Source organism: Chaetodon auriga, chromosome 1 (assembly GCF_051107435.1).
Source record: "Chaetodon auriga isolate fChaAug3 chromosome 1, fChaAug3.hap1, whole genome shotgun sequence".
Lineage (NCBI taxonomy): Eukaryota > Metazoa > Chordata > Actinopteri > Chaetodontiformes > Chaetodontidae > Chaetodon > Chaetodon auriga.
In genome coordinates, this window is record NC_135074.1 from 18809423 (window position 1) to 18832500 (window position 23078).

The 23078-nt window shown below is 41.3% G+C and overlaps 1 protein-coding gene across 4 annotated transcripts in view; it reads left to right on the forward strand.

Moving 5' to 3' along the window:
- The window catches only part of zfhx3b (zinc finger homeobox 3b), a 239815-nt gene that overhangs the window by 202678 nt on the left and 14059 nt on the right, over positions 1-23078 (forward strand). For 3 of the 4 annotated variants that reach the window (XM_076728208.1, XM_076728217.1, XM_076728198.1), the window contains 3 exons: positions 6232-6339; positions 17203-17339; positions 17894-18094. In XM_076728208.1, the coding sequence (XP_076584323.1) occupies positions 6232-6339; positions 17203-17339; positions 17894-18094 (446 nt within the window). The remainder of the gene's footprint in view (positions 1-6231; positions 6340-17202; positions 17340-17893; positions 18095-23078) is intronic. The other variant, XM_076728226.1, reaches the window with a different exon arrangement.

Genomic DNA, 23078 nt, shown 5'->3' on the forward strand with positions numbered 1-23078 from the left:
TCGTCTGTCATAACTGTACCATCGTATTTTCCAACCCACTGGTGAATATTTCAGAGTTGATGTGATTGCCCTTCATGACAGCGGTGATGCTTTTTTTTTTTTTTTTTTTCTCCAGACACCCCTTCAGCCACCCCCACACTCAGTCAACCCACCCCAAATCTGTTTGGTCCTTTTGAATAGCTGCAAATAGGTGAAGGCATTGTGGTGTAGAGCTAGGGGAAAAAGAAAAAGATGCATTAATAAAAAGAGGTTGATTTAAGAGGAGGCAGCAGTGGAAGATGACAAGCATAAATGCATGGTGGGGGTGGCAGAGAGGCACGGTGACTCTTTGTGCGGGACAATGTCCCTCAGGCAGAGTAGATGGAAGAGCACTGCCCAGTGATGTTTTTGCCCCCTATTCAGGCTTTTAGCCCATCATCCTAGCAGGGAAAAGTACAGCCTGCATCTTCCATTGTGGACATAATATGTGTTAGTGAGCGGCCATCATCTTGGACATTCAGGGAAGTCACAGTGTGGTGTGTGTGTCAGCTGGGGCAGAAGAGTGAGCAGTCCCTGAATGCTCACTCCCTGTGTAGCCACATTAACCTAGATCCTCCTCTCCTTCATCACTCAAGTAAAACACAAAGAGAAAAGAACTAGAGCGGCACTCACTTTATCCACTTTATTTGTAATGTATCTAAACATGCCATTATCACCAGAAATGTTTCTAATTAGTGTAATTTCCCAAGAGATAACACGTTAGGGAAAATATTTAATACATTACATGGTGCTCAATAATAGTTCCCACTAAGTACCATGAGCAGAGAAAAGCAGTCAGAAAAGCCACATTTTGTGTTTTTAAATGTATTTTTTTCTCTGCTGGAAAACATCTATGTGTGACTCTTTGTGACCTGAATGCACTGAGCGCCCTTTAAAACAGCCAGTGACTTTGAAAGGCAAAGGGGATCAAATTAAGTGCTGTGTGGAAGACCTATGGGGCTGGTTTGATGAGCAGGCACCACCGGGAAAATTGTGGAGCGGTGGAGGAGGGGGTTTCCACGATATTGTTCTAAGGCAGTGTGAGCTATCACTGCTGTTTGTGATTAACTTGCCGTTTAAAGTTTTTTTAGTTATTAGCTGCCCTAACCCCGTACCCCTCCTCCATCTCCTGCACCTCCTCCTCTGCTACCCCATCCACTCCCCTCCTGCCCTCAGCCCCATGGAGACACAAAGTATTCATTCACATTTAGATCCTGAGGTCACAGCAGGGCCAGCAGGGAGAGGCCAGCGAATCCCCCCGTAGACAGGTCAGGAATCTAACACGTAACTTCGAGCGGCAGTGCTGAGGTAGCTTGCTCTTCTTTCCTTTCAAAATGTGAAAGTGTGTGGGAGAGAGGGAGTGAGACAGGGAGCGAGAGCACAAGTGAGAAGAGTATAGAGATGATACACTTTCTTTTGTGTGTGTGTGTGTGTGTGTGTGTGTGTGTGTGTGTGGCAGGTCTAGTGTTTCCAGTGCCTTTTCTGACATTTTGCTCTGTTGATTCTGATGTGCAATTATGTGTATTTCACTTCACTTCATTCAGTTTAAAATATTACTGTTTGCATTTTTGAATCTATCTCATATTTATGGTTAAAATCCACTTGAATGAATTCAGCTGGAATAAGGTCAATATCAGCATGAACGCTTTGCAAGTCATTTTTGAAAAGTTTTTTTTTTTTCTTTTTTTTTTTTTCTGCACAACGCGTGTCCACATTTTAGCTCTATGCTTTGTAGTGCAGTGGCCGGTATGGTTATGTTACCATGTTGTGGTTTATTGGTCGTTCATAAGCAAAAGCCCCTCTTGTCTCTGACTAGATTGTGGGCATGTTTTGCTCTGTTGCGGTTTTATGAGAGGTAGCTTGTGAGGAGGGCGCTTCTGTGAGTGTGTGCGTCGGTGGGGGGGGGGGGTACAAAGGGTGGGAGTGTTTTCCTGTGTGTTGTGTGTATGGGGTGCAGAGGTGCTGATATGAGGAGCAGACAATGCATGAAAGCCCTCAGCATGGGTCCTGTGTCTCATTGTCCCATGGTACCCTCCTGTCACTTTCATTTTGCACCCTCTAGTCCGGAGTCAGGCCAACTTTGATATAAGGAAGGGGTCCGAGGGATGATGGGGGGAGCAAGAGGGGGATTTTTAAAAGAAAAAGTAGGGGAGAAAGATAGAGTCTGTGAAGTGTGAAATAAGATTGCTTTTTATCCGACAGTGCAGCGTTAAAGAAAAGGAAGCTGTCCGGCCCTGGATAAAGCGGCTGAAGAACACCTCTCTGATTTACAGTGCGATCCTGTGACACCTGGTTAAAATGATAACAACAGCCTCAATAATCATAATGAGAGTAATGAGAGCTTAGACTGCACAGCTCCACACAAGAGCCCAGAGAGGAGGAGAGCTCAAGCCTGGCTCCCAGTGCTCGAGAGCCGGCGAGAGGGAGAAGCTCAGCTCGGCCCCTGCGCTGGTTCTCCAGGACTTACAAAAGCCAAGAGAGATAGACAAGACAGTGTTGTTGAGATGCTGTGTATGCAACAAAAAAAAGAGCAGACTGTCACTACTGTTTGAGGAACACTGGAGCCTTTCTCAGGTAGGACTGTAATTCTGTACTTATAGAAAGGCAGTTATCATCATTGCAGTGTATTCTGCTGAGGCCAAGAATGGAGGAGGAGCCTGACCCAAGTGAAAGATATCTAGAGTGACTATTATTACTTGCTGCTGCTCTTCTCCACAGTCTGGGAAGGAATACTGGAAAGTGCAGTGGTTACCATCAATTATTTATTAGGCCGTTTGTGCTTGTCAGTCTGATTAGCATTAGTGTAATCACTGCTCTTCAGGGGAAAGGAAGGCTGCTCTCTCTCATCTGAAGGTAATCTTGCCATTTTCAGTGTCTCATCTTCACCGGACGCTTCTTGCATAGCATCTGCTTTTGTCATCTCCACATATTTCTTCCCTTTTCCCCTTCCCCGTGTGTTTCTGTCTTTTGCTGCTCGGCCCCTTCCCCCCGCACCTCATTAATGTGTGTGAGCAAGTTCCTCTCTCCCAGCTTGTATAGAGTGACACCTATGGGCCTGATTAAGCCTCTGCACTCACTGGCAAAACACAAGAGGGGAAGGCTGCTGAGCGCAGATATGCAGTGTGAGTGTGCGTGTATATGTGTGTGTGTGTGTGTGTGTGTGTGTGCGCGTACGTCTGTGCGTGTCTGTCTGGGAGACGCTGAGCACATAGAGCCCATGGACAGTCCCCACTGAGTGACTGGCAGAGCAAAGCTGATATTTATATGCTCAGAACAAATGAGTGTAATCTCTGTGTCGGCAATGGGCTTATTCAGCTTGCATGATTAGATTAATGGAACTGTTTCATATCATTGTATTAGGATGGTTAATGAAGACAATTAATTAGAAGACAACCTTCAGGCTATTGTCCTTTACATCTCTCAGATTTGGGTTAGAAATGGCCTGCTGCCATAGCTTTGAGTGTTTCTCCTCATCTATTTTCAGAGTTAATCTATGGCTACAGTTTTAGTGTCTCTTCCATTTGCATCCTACTCTTAGGCCACTCATGACCTTTCATTAATTATGGTCGGCCTGGCTTTAATCATTCTGTAATACCGTTGGAGATGAGACGAGGAATAGGCAAAGCCATTTGCCACTTCAAGATGTAACGCTGTTCCTGAAATTAAATGTCTGCATTTCTGCATAAATTATGGACGGGGCTCTGTGTTGTGTGTGCTAAAAGTGTCATATACGTTGATTAAACATCTGACTAAAGAAGTATTGAGAAGAGGAGGAGGAAAAAATATCATGCACGTGTGAGCATGTACAGTATGTATGCAGGAAGTTGGGGGTGCGTACAGGGAAGCTGAATAGCATTAGAATGTTGGCTGCTGCCTATCACAGTAATGTTTAAGCACAACGTGTGTATTCATGTGCAGGTGGGGAATTAGTCCCACTACAAGTGTCACATAGCTAAGAAATGACACCTTGCCCCGTTTTTAAAGGTGAAGAAATTTACCTGGGGATTATTTTGTAATCTGAGCACCTATGCAGCTGTACAGTCTCCTAATTCTCGCGGAGTTGTGGAGATTTATGCAGGCAGGAGTTAGATGGGATTTTGGGACTCGGCAGGAGTTCTTTGGTTTTTCTGGGAATGTTTAAGATCCGCCTCGCCATCCGCGGGATGGGCCGCCCTGGATGGAATTCATGGGTTGCCTTGGAAACATAATAGAAACATGGTTAAAAATAAAAGAATAAAATGTATTCATGTGTGTGGGATCCAGGGAACACTTAAATATGCTTTTTACTAGGAGCCAGTCATCCCTTTTAAAGATCTTTCTTTAAACACGGGATCATTGGATCACAGGATCAGCTTTTAGCAATAATGTGTAACAACACAATCCATACACCAATCACTCTGCTCAGACAGCTGTTTCCTACAGCGTTTATATCAGCAAGCAGGAAATGGAAGATATTGCTTCTGTCCTGCCAGTAATACAAAGGTGTTTTCCACAGACTGTGATTTTTATAAACCCAATAACCCCATATGTACAAGCATGCAGTGGTGTCTAGAATAACACAAGTATTATGAAGTATTATGTTAATAATCACCTCTTAGGATTTTGTAGTTGTTATAATGTGCATTCAGTCAACCTTTAACAAGATAGATTAATAGATTGTAGATACTTTTTTTTTTTAACCTACAGAGCACAACAACAAACAAGAATTTACTGACACAGCAGAGAATGGATGTCAGATTAAATTTGCTTTAATGTATTTTTCACTTAGAAACATGACTTATTTGCACAAGGCACCTCTATTTACCCATTCAGGATGGAAAAATTAGATGTTTCCGAATATTTGATGTGTGAGTAAGACCTGTCCTCAGGAAAGGGACTGTGGGAATGGCCATGTGGTTCAGATATGTGTTCAAAGTGTGTCTGTGATAATGACACATACCAGAGTTTGAGAACACGATGTCAGCTCTATATACCGTGTATGCAATGTTTCATAACTGACAGGATAAACAGGGAGTGTTGGGGATAATGTAACATCATAAAAGTGGTTTTGGCTGTGGGTAGTCATGTGGTGAGCTAAGATTGGATGTGTGATGACTGCAGGGCTGAATACTTGAACAGGATATTTCAGTGGCTGTTGTAGCATTGTCAATATATCAATAGCTCATAGAGTAGAGACCCGAGCATGAAAGCATTTTCAAAAGAGCATTTAAGTACATTTGCTGAGAATTAGCTGACTTGTGTATTAACTGATAGGGCCTATTGACTGCGGCCTAGTTTACTGTTGTCAAATCAATGCTATTGCATGCAAGTCCCACTACTTTTAAACAAACTTAACAGGCGAAGGGGATGTTCAGGGGGCACTGGAGGGAAATAAACAAGATTGATGCCCTTTTTATTATCTGTTTTTGCTATCTTTTCCTCTGTGTGTTACTTACAAATGGCGTTATCGGATATCCATTGTTTGGACTTCGATGCTCCTAAATGGCCTGATATATTGAGCTGAGGCTTTTAAGGTGGTTACAGGGGATTTCTGCCTTTGACTTGGCATAAAAATAAAATGAATTGTGGCTCTGAAAGTTTTAAATATTTATGATCCTTTTTTTTTTTTTTTTTTTTTGCAATAGTAGGATAGAAGTGGCATGTGACTTGTATTGGTAAGTAACCTAGCAGATTGCAGCAGGGGACAGTAATGTATGTGTGCGTGCATGAGGAAAAAAAGGAGGGGGGGGTTGACTAGTATAAGGTCTTTCTCTTGAAGGATACTGCTCACACAATTATTTTTCCATCTGCAGCTTCAGACCACATGTGTGCTTTTTTTTTCTTTTTGTCCACATTTTTATGTCCACATTAAACAGAGGAAACCATATTTGTGTCATGGTCTTGAATACATGGAGAAATATAATAAATTAGCTCTCGATACAAAATACAATACAAATCTAATAATAAGAATAATATTTGCATCTACTTCCCCAATAATTATATCCCAATAATTCTATTTTATACTTCTTGTCAAAATAAATATCACAGTGATGATCAGACAACGTAGGACAGACAGCAGATTCTGCCCTCTTTGTCTGCTAGCCTTGCAACTGTGTGTCAGCATATGTAATTGTTGCAAGCTCCTATAGAAAAAAACGCTGCCGTCCCTTTAAGTGCTTCCACCAATTCTGATGGCGTGGTAATTTACATATCCCGTCCTCCCTCCCCCTTCAGGAGAGCTGAGTGAGGATGTGGAGGCTGCTAGTGAGACCACCACAGACCAGGAGGACCAAACCAAAGACAGAGAAAGTGGGGGGGAGAAGGAGCTCACCAAAGGGACAGGTAAGGCCAATATTTACACCACACACATTTAGGGAATACTATTCACAGGGAACACGTGGTCCTGCACCTGTGGTGCTGAACAACAGGCCTTTTGTCTCATTAAATTAAACATATTTTAACAAATTATTGAGAGCTTTTCTAAGCATCAAACACTCACTCTTAAAACTCCCTAAATCCACTTTCAATTTTCAAAGGCTGCAGTTCGATGCTGTAGGTTTCCAGGCATTAAATCCCATCAGATACAGTTAGCATAAACTGTCAATTTAGGTAATATGTTCAGGGGACATGTGACCCATGTTTTGTCTTTGCTCAATAGGTGATGTGAAGAGAGGGGCCTTTATGTGTAATTCCAGCTGAGCCATGCGTGTACACACATGTGATAGCACTGTCCCCTCCTCGACTTTGCAGCACAGACACAGGAGCACAGACAACACTTCACGTGTTTCATGTTAGCGGCTCACGGTGGTTTTATCTGTGGGTCTCTCTCTGGACAGGTGTAGGTGGTGAATCCTAAGCAAGGGGTTGGGCTTTGCATGAGGGGAGGAGCTGTAGGCCTCAGCAATCTCTGGTCAAGGGAAGGCTAAATTTTCTTTAAAAAAAAAAAAAAAGCATTGTTGGAAGCACCTTAGGTCCTCATCGTACAAATGTTTTCAAGAGAGGGGATGTTTTCAGTTTGAAAGGTGCAGCACTGATCTGAACCTTTCGTAGAAGCGTGCATGTGTGGACTTGTTTTTTCTGTTTTGTTGGGCCAGTTTTGACCATCACTACAACACATGATGGAAAATAAACAGTTTTAACCATCATATGTTCGAATTTTGGTTTGACTGAGGTCTGTCTGGAAGCCTTATATTGTTTTATGAAAGACTGTTTGCAATGAAAGATGACAGTGTTTCTGTTGGTGGTGGTACTGTAGCCAGAAGAAAGTACTGAAGCAAGAACAGGTTTTATACTTGCATTAAAAGTAGATGTGCTAATTTAATAACTCAGTGTGAAGCCGGTGGTGAAAAAAGTGTTTCTCAGTGAGTTTTCCATAGATTGTCAGACGTGTGAAATGTTGATACTTGAAGTTTTAACACAGGCGCTGTTTGGCCACCTTTCAAATACCCAGCTTTATCTCCCTGACATGAATGAAACATGGCCTCAAAGACGAGTTTAAAGCAAGAGTCTAAAACTTTAGATTTTGTCCCACATACAGTACAGCGTATGTGCATCGCTGCATCTAATTATATATAAAGCTTTTGTTTACTGATTGTATTCAGACTTCTGAAACGTCAGTGTAAATGAAATATAGTTTCATTTTTCCTTTTCATGCACAATTTACTTTGTACGCCTGTGTTAGAAAAACAATGTTGGCAGTTAAGACATGTCTTATTCAATAGAAGCGATTTCTGATAATGATGACACTGAACACTAACAGGCCTGGATAGATGCTTCTCACTTGTCTAACTTCTTGTGTTACTGCAGGATGTTTTGATTTACACTAGTCAGGTTAAAAGCTGGAAAACAATTCAGACCTTTTGCATACCTAAGTTTTTTATAAAGTGTAGCAAAAAAAAAAACTTCATCACAGTGTTTGAAGCCCAGCCTTTGTAAAATGTCTTTGATATTCGAACTTCTATTTTAAATGAGGCTGAGTTGTTTGTGCTCTTTGAAAGGGCGACACTCTTCTTTGATGGAAGAAATAATGATATGCATGCCTGACTGAATATGGCTAAAAGTATGTTTTAGCACATCAAAATAAAGCACTTTAAAAAGCATTAAAATGAGCTGGCCGATTAATAATTCACTCATACCTGTGGTGCACAGGAAGACGACTCCTCGCATTAGGATTCCTCCTTTTTGAAAGGCATGCAATTTGATACAAGCATATTCAGTTCCTTTCCTCCCCTCTGTCAGTCGCTAATCACCAAATAAGTGTGTTTCTGTGTTTTCACAAAGGAAATATGTGCTTGCATATGAAAAATTTACAGCTTCCCAGCAGCTTATTAGAAACGCTTAGTTAAAAATAGCATGTGCATTAGGGAAGCAGGTCTGAGGTTCTGTTTGATGTCAGTGAAAAGGTGGGTGGGTAGGTTGGGGTGGTGGGTTCAAGGCTCTGTTGTCAGCGAAAGGTAGACAGCTGTAGTTTAATGGAAGGGTCCCTTTTTGTACTTCAAACTTTTTGAGATTGATGAGCACAATGCCCATTCAAAGCAAGCGCAGAAAAGCTATCTTGTAGGGGAAAAAAGCGTGAAGACCTCACAATGCATTTGGTAAACAGATGAGCACTTGTTTGGCTGCTGATTTTCTGAAGATGTTTGTACAGTAGGCACACAGATGGCGTGTATGTTAGAATATGGTGTATGAGCATCTTGGCCAACCTGTTATTTATCTGAAAGGTGCTCAGTCTCCCACTGTCTGAGGCTGAGCTGTTTCTAAGGTCCATCATTAGAACTACTGAAGTATTTCTTCTTATCGTTGTCATGTAGCTGTTGGAACAGAGCACAACATTGTTCCTTTACAAATGACAGTCACTGTCAGACAGACAGCCTTAGCGAACACAGAAAAAAGGCTTCCTCCTTTTTAAAGCCACTGTCAATCTTATTTTCTCTTTCTTGTTGCACAGCTCCTCAGTATTCATTAAAATCATTTAGAGGTACATCAGAAGCCTTTGTAAAATGCATATGTATTCAGCATGTCAGCTCTTGAAAGATGCCTTCATTATTCTGTTGTTTTTTATTTATCTCAAAGATAATACACATATGTGCATGTACAGGCATTCAGACATATGTAAATGTCATATACTCCCAAAACTGCAGGTAATATGTGGTGTAACTTTTTTGTGATTATGCAGTATATTCTTATATGCATATATCCTGAGAGAAGAAATACAGATTAACAGTAAAAGTAATTATAAGTGGAATGCTAAAATCTTAATGTATTTGGACAATGATGTTCATGTTGGCAGTAGCTGCAATTTAATCATCCTGAATGATTAGTAATTCCAAGGGTCATTTTTAATGCTAGGTATGAAATATGTATACGTGGATGGCCGTGAGCCGCTTCCCTCGCTCCTCACACCTTCTTCATCAAGCTCATACAGCTTGATGAAGAAGAGGGAAAAAGGCAAGAGCTTCTGCATTGGAACGGGATTCTTACCTTCATTAAAGCAGGTGGTGTATTCATGCAGCAGCTGAACGTATGGGAATGCAGCTAGGAGAAGGGCAAGGTGGCGAGTGGAGGGGAGATTGGAAGGTGAAGAGAGCAGGAGGAGGAGGAAGGAGGGGAATTGCTAATCCACCTGCAGACACAATGCGATTTGACATATTTAACATAAATGTATGGGAAAGGTTGTACTGAAAGTTGGGGGGGCGGGGGTCTTGCTGTGTGGGAGATGGTGAAGAGAGAGAGAGAGATAGTACACTCTTGGGCCGGGGAGATGGTAGTCCTCTGAAATTGAGCTTGATAAATAATTCTTTTCATGCCCCTTTCCTTACAGTCAGTTTATGGGAGCCGAGGCAAGATGGGTGAGAAGTAATTTTCCTGCCTGGGTTCTGCACATTGTGAGCCCACCAACACCTATGGAGATCAGACAGACTTAAAAGTACACAAAAACAAATGACTCCATAGATACAGAAAACACAGTGATGTATGTTCTGACTGTCAATGATCTGTAAACCACCTTTTGAATGGGACACTATCTATTTTAGATAATATAATTATTTAAGGTTTTTAATGTTTTATATTTCTCTCAAAAATGCCACTTTCCTTGGTTAGCCATGTACATTACTATATATTATTATTATTTATCTTAAGTCAATTAGCTTGTGAATCTGTCTGTTTTTATACTACTTCTGCCATCTGCAAAGTCCCAAGTAATCAAACAATGCAAGATATGTAAAGCTGGTCAGATTAACAGAGATTAAAACTAGGGTTTGCAAAAAGGGAGATGGTTTCAGTAGAGCTACTCTATGCTTTGAGTAACTGAGAATCATTTTATTTAGAATCATGATGTAAATAATTTTGTTTTTGTCACGTCACAGTCTTTCTTTATTCACACATGGAATAAAATATTTATTGCACACAGTACATGTTTGTATGGCTTGAATCCCACCTGCCATACTGGACTTGTCTGTTAGCTCGGGCTTGAATGCTAGTGTTGTGAAGGTGCAAGTGTGTAGGAGTATTTTTGACATAGTTTTGTGGAGCACCAATTAAAGGTGATGTGCAGGTTCCAATTTAGCATTCGATTAGCTGCCGCACACTGATTTCACACTGCCTGTGCACAGATAATGCTCATTATGGTATTTTCTTGTTCATTATGCCCAACAACATTGCTTTTAACTCTCACATATTCGGCATGATGAATAAAATCAAAATAGGTGAAATCTATATTTATGCACAATTAAAGCTTTATTCATTTTGGACTGAACAGCTACAGCAGATGTGTTGTTTTGATTAATGCAGTGAGGTTTAAAGCGTCTACTCTTCTACTAAAAAAACCAACAGTAAATTGTTTGTAATAAGACAGTATTAAATCATGATTAGTTAAAACTAGACTCTTTCCAACATATGTTTTAACATCCTGACTTGACAGTACTGGATCTGTCAGATTAGTTTTACCCCATCTCAACAGGTTTTTCCAAACCTGTGCTGTGTTTCTCATGAGGCTCCTCCAGTAGGTTTTTTCCCACAGACCGGCTTTAAAAAATGGCTCCAAACTGTTTTCAGTTAAATGTTGACTTTATACTTGGGAAAGTGTTTAGATGAAGACTGAGCAGCTGTGTGTGCTTATAGAATCTTATGTGTGTGTTTCTGGCTCCACGTCCACCTGTGCGTTTGTATAAATATGCTTCAGCGTGCACATGTGCACATTCAGGTGTGCTGTGTTCAGGAGAAGCAGATGTCGTGCTGCACACTGTAGATGCTGCATTTTGTCTGTATAATGAACATGATGATTAGCATCCCCTAGACCCAGCACCGTGGCATTGCAGTCTGCTCCTTTTTTATTGTGCTCTAGTACACTGTGCTGTTAGTCTTCTGGTGTTGCTCATTCAGGAACAGACATAGCAAATGTTATGGATTGTTCTCCATATAACAGTGCAGGTATGTAGCTTTAATATTAGCTGTGGCTGAAGTTGAAATTGCATGCTTATGGTTAGTTACAATCAAATTATTCAAGTTTATGTTATTGTTACTCTAAACTGGGCGACATTCAGTGCAGTGGTGATTTGTTATTGCTTTTAAACCCTAAGTAGTGCGAGGAATCAGGAGACAGAGCTGCAAAAATGTTTACATATTCATATCACGTCCTTTGAGTGCTTGTCATCCCTCAAATTGTAATTCCTTTTGTCTTTGAAGATAATAGGCCATAAATTGTCCTTGTTTGTGAGCCAGCTCCCTGAAAGCTCAGTGTTTATGAGTTTTACCACGGGGTGTCTAATGGCCGAGCACCAGTGAGGTGTCTCTGAGCGCCCTGTAAAGGTGAACGCTGTGTCATCCTGTTGTTCAATGGCCTGAAGATTAATAACGCTTCTACTAATTAATATTTCCAGAATTTTTCATCTCGGATTTGCCTTTCTTGCAACCATGTCATTAGGCAGCATAACGCTCTGTCACAATTCAGCAGATCTGGCCTTCGTACATAAAAGGAAATGATTTCATACATAGCTTCAGTGTCAGGTTTTTAGTTCAAGGACTCAGTTTTCTCAGATTTCTTTTTTTTAATTAATGCAGAATAATTACCTGAGAAATATTGGATGAAATGGAACATTGCCCTTTATTGCTCTGGTCTCTGACACAGGCTATAGATTAGAAACCTGGAAAGAAATGGGAGAAAGAAAAGGCACCATTCATGTATTGTTGGCATAGCATTAAAAGAGAAAGTTGTAGCACTGGGGGAGTTGAATCATCTCCATATTAATGGCCAACTTGCAGAGGGAATAGAGGTTAGGATTTTTAGACATTGCAAGGAGCAGAGTATCATCAGAAGCCCTGTACAGGTGAGAGGTTTTAGGGAGTTGAGGATCAGAGGACACACTTTTCACAAAGAGTCCCGCTGAGGATCCTTGAGTTTCACCACGCAGAGGAATTGTGGGCTGAAGTTTAAAGTGATTGGCAGACTGTGGCTGTTCTGGGCAAAGTGGCAGTAAAGTTATGCAGCCTCGCTGGCGTGGACAGACTGGATGATAGGTTATAATTTTTACAACCGGAGGCCTGAAGCTGCCACGACGAGACAGGAACTGTAGTAATGAGGGGGCAGAGGCTCCGGAGATGATGATGACCCCATGGCAGTCAGTAGGAGGGGAATTCCCCTCCAAAAACACCAATCTTTTTCCCATCCTCCACTTCCTCACGTATTGTTTACTGTAACTCGCACTTTAGAATATGGATAACCTCTCCCAAGGACAACGCAGATTAATGGCAGCAGTGACTGCACTGCTGAAAGATTTCAATGGCAGATGACCTGTGGTGGTTAATTCAGTCTATGCTGTGTCAGTCACTCTGTCCAGCAGCCATGTCTTTTCCCTTTAAAAGCACAACAAGGCTGTGATTGCTCCAGAGACACAGAGGCAGCGTGCTGACAGCCCCTTTGCTGCTTGAATAATACAGTCCAACTATGGGAGGTGAGACAAGGTGCCAAAGTCCAATTCACTTACGGGACTCGACAGCACAAAAGCCTCTGGTTTACGGAAAAGGGGCATGAATTAATAATCACCTAATTGACTCATAGGTTTTTTTTCTCCGCTCCTGCTCTGCCTTTTGTGCTTTCAAACAAAAGCCCACCCTGTGTATCTGTCAAAGGAGGTTTGGTGTGGATGGGGGCTCTGTGTCTAATGACCAGGCGTAAGAGGTCAGGGTACAGGCAGACTCCTGACAGACATTAAGGTCACTGACGGAGAGGGACGCCGTAGTGGTCTCTGTGGGGTACTACTTGTTAGCGGGACAAGCATTGTTAATCTTACCAGCCATAAGGTTTAAATTCAGAAGTAAACTGTAGTTTTAGGTCTTTTTAAAGCATTGTCCTCAAAAAGCTCTTAAAAGTTTTTTAAGAGCTCCAACTCCAACAGTAACTTGGCCAGTGACTGCAATAGTAGAGAAAACCTCAGGAATTATTCTTGTGTCTTACATTTTCATTACTTTTTGTGACTTCTATCAATTGCTCCAGCTGTATAACATTACAAAGTAAAACTAGACCTCGCCTCTAGTTGTTGTCAGCTGTTTTTGACATCCAAACCATATCTCACCAGGGGCTGTCCTTTTCTGTTCTCTCTCAACAGTGCATTGTTCCTGTAATAGTCATGTCCCCTGCGCCATCAGGACCCAATGTTTTGGTCATTGGTTCTGATCGCCTGCTCGCATCGTACATCTGTGTGCGTCTCACGTGTGCCCATCTATCGGACACCAGTGTCCAATCTACCATTTTAGACTGTACCTAACAACAACAAAAAAAGTTATCCCAATTTCATTCCCAGCTTTTCAACGTTTCGGTCATTTCTTTCATCAGCCTTGACAAGGAAAAACAGGATACAGTAGTTGGATGTTAGTCATGGTGCTGGTGATGGTGTCAGGGTGTAGGATTCTTAAGAGAGGACGATTGATCAGATTTATAGAGCCCTAATTGGCCGTGACGAGAGAGACTGCTTCTGAGTAAGCTCCCCCAGCCCCCCAACTGTCCCCCTCTCTCTCATTCTCTCTCACACACATAAACATAAAACACCCTGAGCTAGAGAGCTGGTTTGGGCCCTTCTACGGCAGCTCTCCAGTGCCTTATTATAGACAGCCACTTGTTTCACCTCTCTCATGCTTATTGAGTAATTGTGAAAGTGGACTGTACTTATAATCAATTATGTTTATCCTTTAATCATGAGGCTGAGAGGATACTTGTGTCTACTTAATCCATGCTTACTTTCTGTACTGTATGTATGCACTTTATCGCTGCGGCACAAGCCCTGCATTACCTGCTCACTTCCAATGAATGGGAAATTATACATTAAGTTGTATTAGATGCTGTACTTCTTTCTGTCAGTCCCATGCACAGCTGAGATTTTTTTTTTTTTTTTTTAACAATAAAGAGCAGGTGCATAAAACTTTTGCAATCTGATATAATAGTAACAGCTGCTGACGGGCTTAGGCTGCTGTCTGTCTGTCTGTTCCTTTGCTTTCCTCCTTGCTTGTCCCATGACTTAATGAACAGTTAGTTTTCCTTCCCTACGTTGCATCTTTGAGACTTTTGGTGAAAAGTCAAACATTGCTGATGATATTACTGAGCTGCTGATGCAGAGACAAAAGCCAAGATGCAGAGATCAGTGTTTCCTAACTGATTCACTATACCAGCTGAAAGAGAAATATACATTTTGAAGGAAAACATATTGTCAGGATATAATGGAATTAGGACCCCCAAACTTATATAATATATATAAATACTGGCATGATTGTCCTATTACATGTGAGCAAGCAGGTTGCTGAAATTTGAAGGTGACCACAGATGAATGTCCTTGTTTTCCTCGAGAGATGAGTCCAGGGAAGTCAGAGCAGACTGAAGTGGAGTTGAGGAGGAGGAGGAGGAGGAGGAGGAGGAGGAATTGGTGAGGACAGTACCATGACTGAGAGGTTAATGTCAGGGAATGGGAGGTTCCTTTTGTTTAACATTCCCTTTGTTTATTGGCGGATGTGTTTAATAGGATTGACTGTGACTGGACCCTAATAGGGCCTCCCTGGCTGATCCCGATGTCTCTGGGAGATCTTGCAGGCTGCTCTGTCCAAAGCCAGGTCCCCCACTGGATAATCAGCTCAACTGCCCTCGTCCTGATTGGACCTGACATTTTAATGTCTGGAACAGGAGCGTGGTCAGCCCCGCTTAACCTGACCCCCCGCCAAACCACCCCTCCCCTACCAATGCCCTCTGTTCTCAATTTGCCCTTCTAGGACTGTACAAATCAGGCCAAATTTAACTCTTTATGGGTTTGTTAGGGGTTCCTAAGATACCTCCTTAAGTTTCACAGTGAACTCTTTCCACTGGTGACAGAACGTGGTGCTACTGCAGCTCCCCCATGCTGGCTCCATGTGGATTCAGCTCCTTCATGAGCCGGTGCTTACCAGAGTGCTCAAGTGTGACGCGGTTCTGTGTGCCACCTCTCTTTTCTTGTAGTTATTGTAGTAGTTTTATTGCAGTTTCCTGTGCAGACATGGAAGGAAAAATATGATATTTTGTCGATGTTATCGTTGTTTGCATCGAAAGGATGAGCTGATTAGTGATAAAAGCTGCGTTTCCACCACAGGAACTTTTTCCAGGTACTAGAAACCTTTGTAGGAACTTTTCTACTGCAGGGACCAGTCTAAAGTAACTTCCCTCCAAAAAAAGTCCCTGCTCGAGGGAGTCTTTCGACCGCGGTGGAAATGCAGGCTCCAAGCGGCTGAAGGAACCTTTAAGTTACTTAAAGTGTAGTTCCTGGAACTAAATGTTCTGGGTACTTAGGATGGAAATGCAGCTTTAGTTTGTGAGCCAATGAAACACTTGAGGTAACAACATACTGTTTGTGACCATAATCGAAATCTTTCCAAAGACTGACAGTCACCAGACAATGGCTGTAGCCCTTTTGTTACATTTCCACGGACGGAGCAGTAAAGCATGGCTGCATCCTGTGAATATTCCTCGGTATGACTGATCATCAGTCTGATGCTATCTTTGAGCCCAATGCCATGTTTGTATTTCCTGAAAATCTTCAAATTAAATGAAAGCTTGTATTATGCAGCCTAGCTTTGAAGAAATATCAAGATTTGCTGAGGGGTTTGAAAAGAGGTTTTCTTGTCTTGCTGTCCTTTTTTTCTCTTTGTCACAGTCCACTTCCTCAGAACTACAACACACTGGAGAAGGCTTAGCTGGTTACAGAAATGCCAGTGAAACAGAGAATTTCACTGGCATTCCCCTGCTTATGGAAACAAAGAGCTGAGGAATTTTTTACGCTTAGTCAAACCGTAGGCACTGCTTGACTTAAAAAAAAGAAAAGAAAAAAAAATCTTTTTTGATCCCTTAAAAATGGCCTTTAGAATTAATACAAATTTTGGCGAAGCAAAACTGTAACTATTGGTCAAGATATCAAAAATCAGAATTTTGCCATCTTCCTCTGCTCTTCCTTTCTATCCTTTTTGTGACAACAACAAGGACAAAAAGCTGTAAAAGTGTTAAGCTTTGCTCTCAAAAATGCCTGGATTACAATATCATCTTATTAAAAATAATAAAACTGTCACTATAGAATGTACGCATGACTGTAGCTTTAAAATACTGCACATTAGCTGACATTTGAGCATCACACATATGTGAAACATGAACAGCCATAAACTGTAAGATGTATTTGAGGAAAAGCAATTAGAGAAACAAGTTGTATTTAAAGTCTTACACTGATGTGAATCTCTGTACCCTTCTCACTGTATGTTTGTTTACCTTCTCTCAAGTTTAGAAACTCATGTGGACTGCAAATGTGGATAATGGTGAAAACTAAAGTTGCACCCTGTGGCAAATTAATATTTTTATTAGCTGTTTGTGGTGTGGTATGATATCCTGACAAACCAGCTCTGAGAGAGTAACCCATCAGAGCACGTTGGCTGCGAGTTTCCCTGCAGCAGCATGGAAAGACAAGTAAAAAGTGTGAGGTATTTTTTTATCGGTGGACATGTGTTGCATAACAACACTTTCTCTGCCCAATTCCCATTAAATGCAGTTATATCACATTTAAGAAAGACATTCCAAAGCCCTTTATCCACAGTGTTATTGATTGACCCTGCTCCCAGGCTGCCAAGTCCTCACCTTGTCTTGACATGTCTGCTCTTCTCTCTTTATCCCTCCTTGTTTGTGTGCGTCTCTGTGAATTTGTGGATGTTCAGCATTGTCCGGCCACTTGGAGCAGCACCAGACAGATTCCCCAGTCCCCTCCAAAAGGCCCTCTTCGCAGTCAGAGACCTCCGAGAGCACGCTCTCCTCAAAGCGTCCCAGGACGGCTGAGAAAAGTGCTGCGGAGCAGGTGAGTTACAAACCACAGGATTCTGATAACACTGATGTCTTCAGATGTTCATAAATCTCTTTGAATTAGGGGATTCATGCTAAAGGTCATCTCTTCCTCAATTACCAAGCCCTCATTAAAAGCTTGAAACTTAGACATCAATTAAAAGAAGAAATTTAAAATATTCTTCTGATAATTTTTTCAGTTATTTAGTTAGTTATCTCACCGGCCCTTTTCATACCATGCAGGCTTCTTTTTCAAATTTACTCAAAATTATTTTAACCTTTCTGCTGCAGTTGCACTGCTAATTGTGTATAAGGTGGAAAATCGATATAGCATTTGACAGATGAGAGCACTTTGAAGTGGGTGCCAACACTCAGTGGTGCTCAGTATTACACAGTTGTCTGTGATCAGAGGGATCTGCCTGCTTGAGGGAAGGGGGCCCCAATCTTCCGCCTGATCTGCAGCTCCTCTTCAAGCAGGCCCACCATGCTCACAGCACCCACTTCATTCTATTAACCCTCTGTGGATCTGTTTACCCCCCCCCCCCTCCTCCTGTCTCTGCCTTCAATCAGATGTACCAGTGCCCCTACTGCAAGTTCACCAACACAGACCTGAATCGCCTCAGAATGCACGTGATGACGCAGCACTCTGTCCAGCCCATGTTGCGATGCCCGTTATGCCAAGACATGCTCAACAACAAGATCCACCTGCAGTTCCACCTTACACACCTCCACAGTGTGGCTCCTGACTGTGTTGATAAGCTTATTGCCACAGTAAGTCCTGTGTTGTGTGATTAGTTTTTTTTTTTTTTCTATTTCTCAGACAGCAATGCTTTTGAGTCCTTTTCTTTACCAGCCTGCATATTTCAAGGTAACCCGGAGTTGGCCTGTGTTTTGTTAGATCGGTATGTATTAGCTTGGCACGGCAAGTACACATTCTTTATTCTGGTCATCCAGCGCTATAGCAAATGGAATGCATAAGTACTTTAGGTAATGCATTATCCAAAGTTTATATAAGTCAGGGAATTGCCGTGGAGGAAAGGCACAATAGATTAACAAATGTATGGCCTTGCCGCCTGGGTAAGCTGTATTGTGTACACAGCACCAATCTAAGTTTTGATTCCAATTTCTCTATCCATTCTGCCACATGTTGTGTCTGCCATTATTTCCACTTTTTATACACAATATGTCCAGTAAGATTGCACGCTGCGGGTCAGGTCAAGAACCAGTGTAAGAATTCAGCAATGCCAAGAAGATGAGTCACTCGCTCTTAATCAATCCCTCACCCTGGAGTGGCTGCCTGGCTGTGAGAACAATTGTCATTCCTGCCTTCCCTCCTCTAAATTGCCGACATTCACTCCTTTATCAAACACAAAGAATGCTGTTAATTGTGAAATGGCTGCAGGCAATCCCATTGGTTCATTGGGAATGATTGGTCCTTTTTAAGATGCATATTTTTCTCCTCTTTTTCATTGTCTTAATGTGCCCATCACCAGAGAGCCCTTTTTACAGCTCTCTTCTAATCACAGTCATTTGGGGAGGGGGAACTCATAATCTGTTTTTGTATTTTTTTTTAATGATTTCAAGACGAGCGGGTCTCTGAGCTCCCAGATCATTTATTGCCATGCTGACATTCTTGCCACGTCTGTGATCACCTGTGTGCAAGTCAAAACAAAGCCTTTCATTATGAATATGTTAAAATAATTGTGACACAGATTAATCAAAATTTAATGAACAGTTTTCCCGCTTCATGAAATTCAAGTAAAAGCAATGGAAATGTTATTACGCAGTGCAAATCAGGATGTAATCAAGTCTCATATAAAAAATGCTAATATGTATAGACTGCGCAGAAAACAAAACACTTGTTCAGTTTCACTTCCACAGGAAATAAGATGCAGAATTTGCAGTGTTTGTAGCTCGAGTCATGCAATCTTTGACTCTCAAGTCCTGAAGTTAGATTTATGTCAGCTGCAATGCAATGATGCACCCTTTTCTACCCAGAGACAATACTTCCTTTGCTTCCTTTAATACTCATCAAGGGGAAATAAAATTTTATTTGCCCTGTTTTCTTATAAATCACTGAGCAAACCTTTGTGCTGTTCTATCCTGTGAAGCTAAATAGCTTGCTGGACAATCACAGAGTAAAACATTGCTCTGTCTGCTGCCTCGCCATCTTCATCTTCCATCTAGAAAGTAAATGGCAAGCACATTAGTATGGTAGACAGGAATATTTATTTCTTTTATAGAGGTGGTAATGTGCTGAACCACTACAAGAGGGCTGTGATAGAACAGAGGTAATATAACACACATTAAAGCTAGCACCTTTTTATAACTGCTGAATGCAGATGGAAAGGTACTTTATCCTTTTCACATGTCTTAGGAGAAGAGCCTAATTAATTCTGAAATAGGTGACTTTTATTTCTTGCCAAGCATGCATAATGATGTGTTCATTCTCCCACCCTTCATCCCTTCACCTACCTATCTTCTTTGCACTCCCTCCTTTCCTTCCCTCCACATGTCTCTCATGACTGTCTTATATGCAGTGCAATGCATATATACAGTACAGTATGTCTATATATCTGTCTGTCTATCTATCTCATATACACACTCCTCACCCTGTCTAATTTTCTGTCTGTGTAAGATAGGGGTAATGAAAATAATTGTGCTTCATTAATTCTGAGTCAGGCTGGATGATAGCCATTTTGAACTATGTTTGCCAATTTGGTGGTTCAAATTAAAAGTGACCTTGGGATACTCTGCTCTTTCCCCTGATCGCCTAATGAAGCAGTTGTCTAGAAAGAGTCCACTTTGTAATTTAAATGATTGCTTTATTTTGTTGTTTTGTGACTTTCCGTGTTGGTTCCCTTCATTTTCCACTTTTCATTTTGAAGAAATAGAGAGCTAACAAAAATTAAAAAAAATGGAAATGACTGCATGTTTTCTGCTAAACAATCCAACCGTATCGTGCTGTACTTTGTGATGGAAAGTGTTAACTGTTCTACTTAACCTTGAAACTCGTGTTGCTTGAGGATGAATCTGTTCGATTTGTGTGGCCTGTAGGCTATATGACATTCTACAGTACGCCATGTTCTCACTGTGCTTATTAGAGGAGTAATTTGAAAGCATATGGTACATATTGTAAATTAACCAAAGTATTGACTGTACAGATCTGACACTGCACTCTCATATGTATACTTCAATAACTGAAATATAAATTACTGATCAAATTTTATAATTTTTATTCATCACAAATTTATTATGTGTCTTATTGTATGTAGAGACACATGAAGGTGGGGTGGGGGGTGCCAGAGCTACAGCCCCCCAAGTGGCGGCTTATAAGAGTCTTAGCTGCAACAGTAGTAGTTTAAAGTTAGTTAAAGCAGACAGGCTAACTTAAACTGATTTATCAGTTTGTGTGTTTCAATGAATATGTCTATAATAGGACTACATCATTAAAACTGAGCAGGAAAAGTGTTCAGCTTCACTACATTGTGTTGCTTTGAGCTGCTGGCTAACAGGGAATAATTTACCAGTTGTTTACATTGTTGTGTGACTTGCCAGCAGAACTTGATGTGGAACGCTGTGGCTGATAAGTGACACAGACTTTCCAAATGAGAACACAAATGTTTTTTTTTTATTATTATTATTATGCGTGTGTGGCTGCTAGCCTAGTGAGTGCTTGTGTGTGTTATTGCCATTGTCGTTGTTACTGTAACGACTGACATTGCCACAGAGCCCCCGATTCTGCCCTAGAAATCACACTGTATGGTCAGTTGGCACCCTCCCTTTTAAAACATCTTCATGTGCCCCTGACTTTATGTACAGATATTACTTGAAAGGACAACCTGTAAGTCTTTGATTGAAATGTGAAAAGTGTCCAAAAATTTAGATTCAGCAGCAAAACACCAAAAAGGGGAGAGGGATACGGTGGGGTAGGAATTGAAATGCAACATGTAGAGTGAAGCTGATTACGTTGTTTGTGAAGTTAATTGAAGGAAGGTGAAAAAGATGGGGTCTCATCTTCCAGCCTCTCCCAGTTTCAGCCAATGACTATGGTTAAATAGGGAACTGTTAATTAGTGATAGCGAGGAATTATCAGGTTTTAGGTTTGAAAAAAGTCGATCAGAGGGGGAAAAGGGAAGGAAGTTGGGGCAGAGCAGCAGGAATAAACAGAGGCTGCTGCTGTTCACACATGATTGATTCCAACCTTTTGAGAGCAGGGGGAACTTGTCTGTACTTTTCCAATCAATACTTATTCGTCCCTGAAATGTTCCAATTAGAAAAGTAAAGAACTTCATTTTTAAATTAAAAATGCTTTCCCTTTTGTCAGCAATTAAAATGTTTTTCTTTTTATTTTACTGTTTTGTTAAGGAACTTGAAGCCTGATTTAGCAATTCTTAATTTCATTGGTACTGAAGCTACCGTAGCTTTAAACTGTAAGATGGCCGGATGTAGTTTACCTACTTCCCCCTGTTTATTACAGTGGTGGTATCGCTGTATGTGTTCCCTGTGCTACTTGTTCCATTTCCTCTCCTGTCCCCTGTAGCTCTTCCCAGGTGTACTACATCTGATTGCTCGGTGAGGTGCAGCTGGCCTGGTACCAAAGTGCCTCAAAGCCTCTGTGCCAGCATTAGAATAGAGGCCTCTGCTGTGGGGACTGCTGGTCTTGCTGCCTCTCAGCCTGGCATTTTGTGTTGCTGTTGAAAGTTGGGGGGCTTTGTAAAACAGAAATAAAACAAATGCGATCTTTTGCTAATTGAATTTGTTTCAAAGAAGTTGGGGCAAGGGCAACTAAAAACTGAGAAAGTTATGGAATGCTCCAAAAACACCTGTTTGGAACATTCCACATGTAAACAGGTTAATTGGTAACAGGTGATAGTATCATGATTGGGTATGAAAGGGACATCCTCGAAAGACTTGTCGTTCACAAGCAAGGATGGATTCTATAAAGGATATTACTACATGGGTTCGGGAACACTTTGTAAAGCTGTTGTCAGTAAATACAGTTCATCTGCAAACAATTGCTTTGAGTTTTTATTTATGTTTTACACAGCATCCTAACTTGGACTTTGGAAACGGGGATGTAAATTCCATGGATTTGGTTGTTTTAAAGGTGTCTTTCTGTGGCTGATTTGGGTCAGTAGTGAAGTGTTGTTTGCCTCATAAGGCTGCCTAGGGGTGAGGCATGGGATTGAGCGTCCACAAGGTTCCATAAATGTGAGTTTTGTGTGTATCTAGCAACCTTTGAGTGTAGTGGTCTTGTTTTTGACGTAACTCTGTGTGGGGCACTCTTCAGTGTATTGCAGTTGGCTTATTTTTTGGTTGTAGGCAATGCATTGAGTTCAGTGTTTAAGTCGCCTTGAGTTCAGCAAACCCCTGAAGACTAGCTAGATTAGCTTGTTTCCCTAGTTTTTGCACCTTTTCTTTTTGTGTGATATGACTCTTGTTTGGTCACTTTGTCTTAAATATATAAAATACTTTTGTATAGAGTAACTTGTGACACTTATGGTCTGTGGTTGTTACATGCACTTTTCTTTTACTGTTTTTGTGTTGGTAAACGTAGTAACTGTCTTATATTTTGTTTTGTGGTGTTTCTTTCTTTTTCACCTAATGCTGGTAGGAATTTTAGTGGCTACTTGTGTGGTTGCTGCTCATTCGATGAGAGCGTGTTTGTTCCACATTTGACCCAAGTTGACGCCTTTGGTCAACAGTAATATTGTTTGCCTACATGTACTGCATCTGATTGCTCAATGAGGTA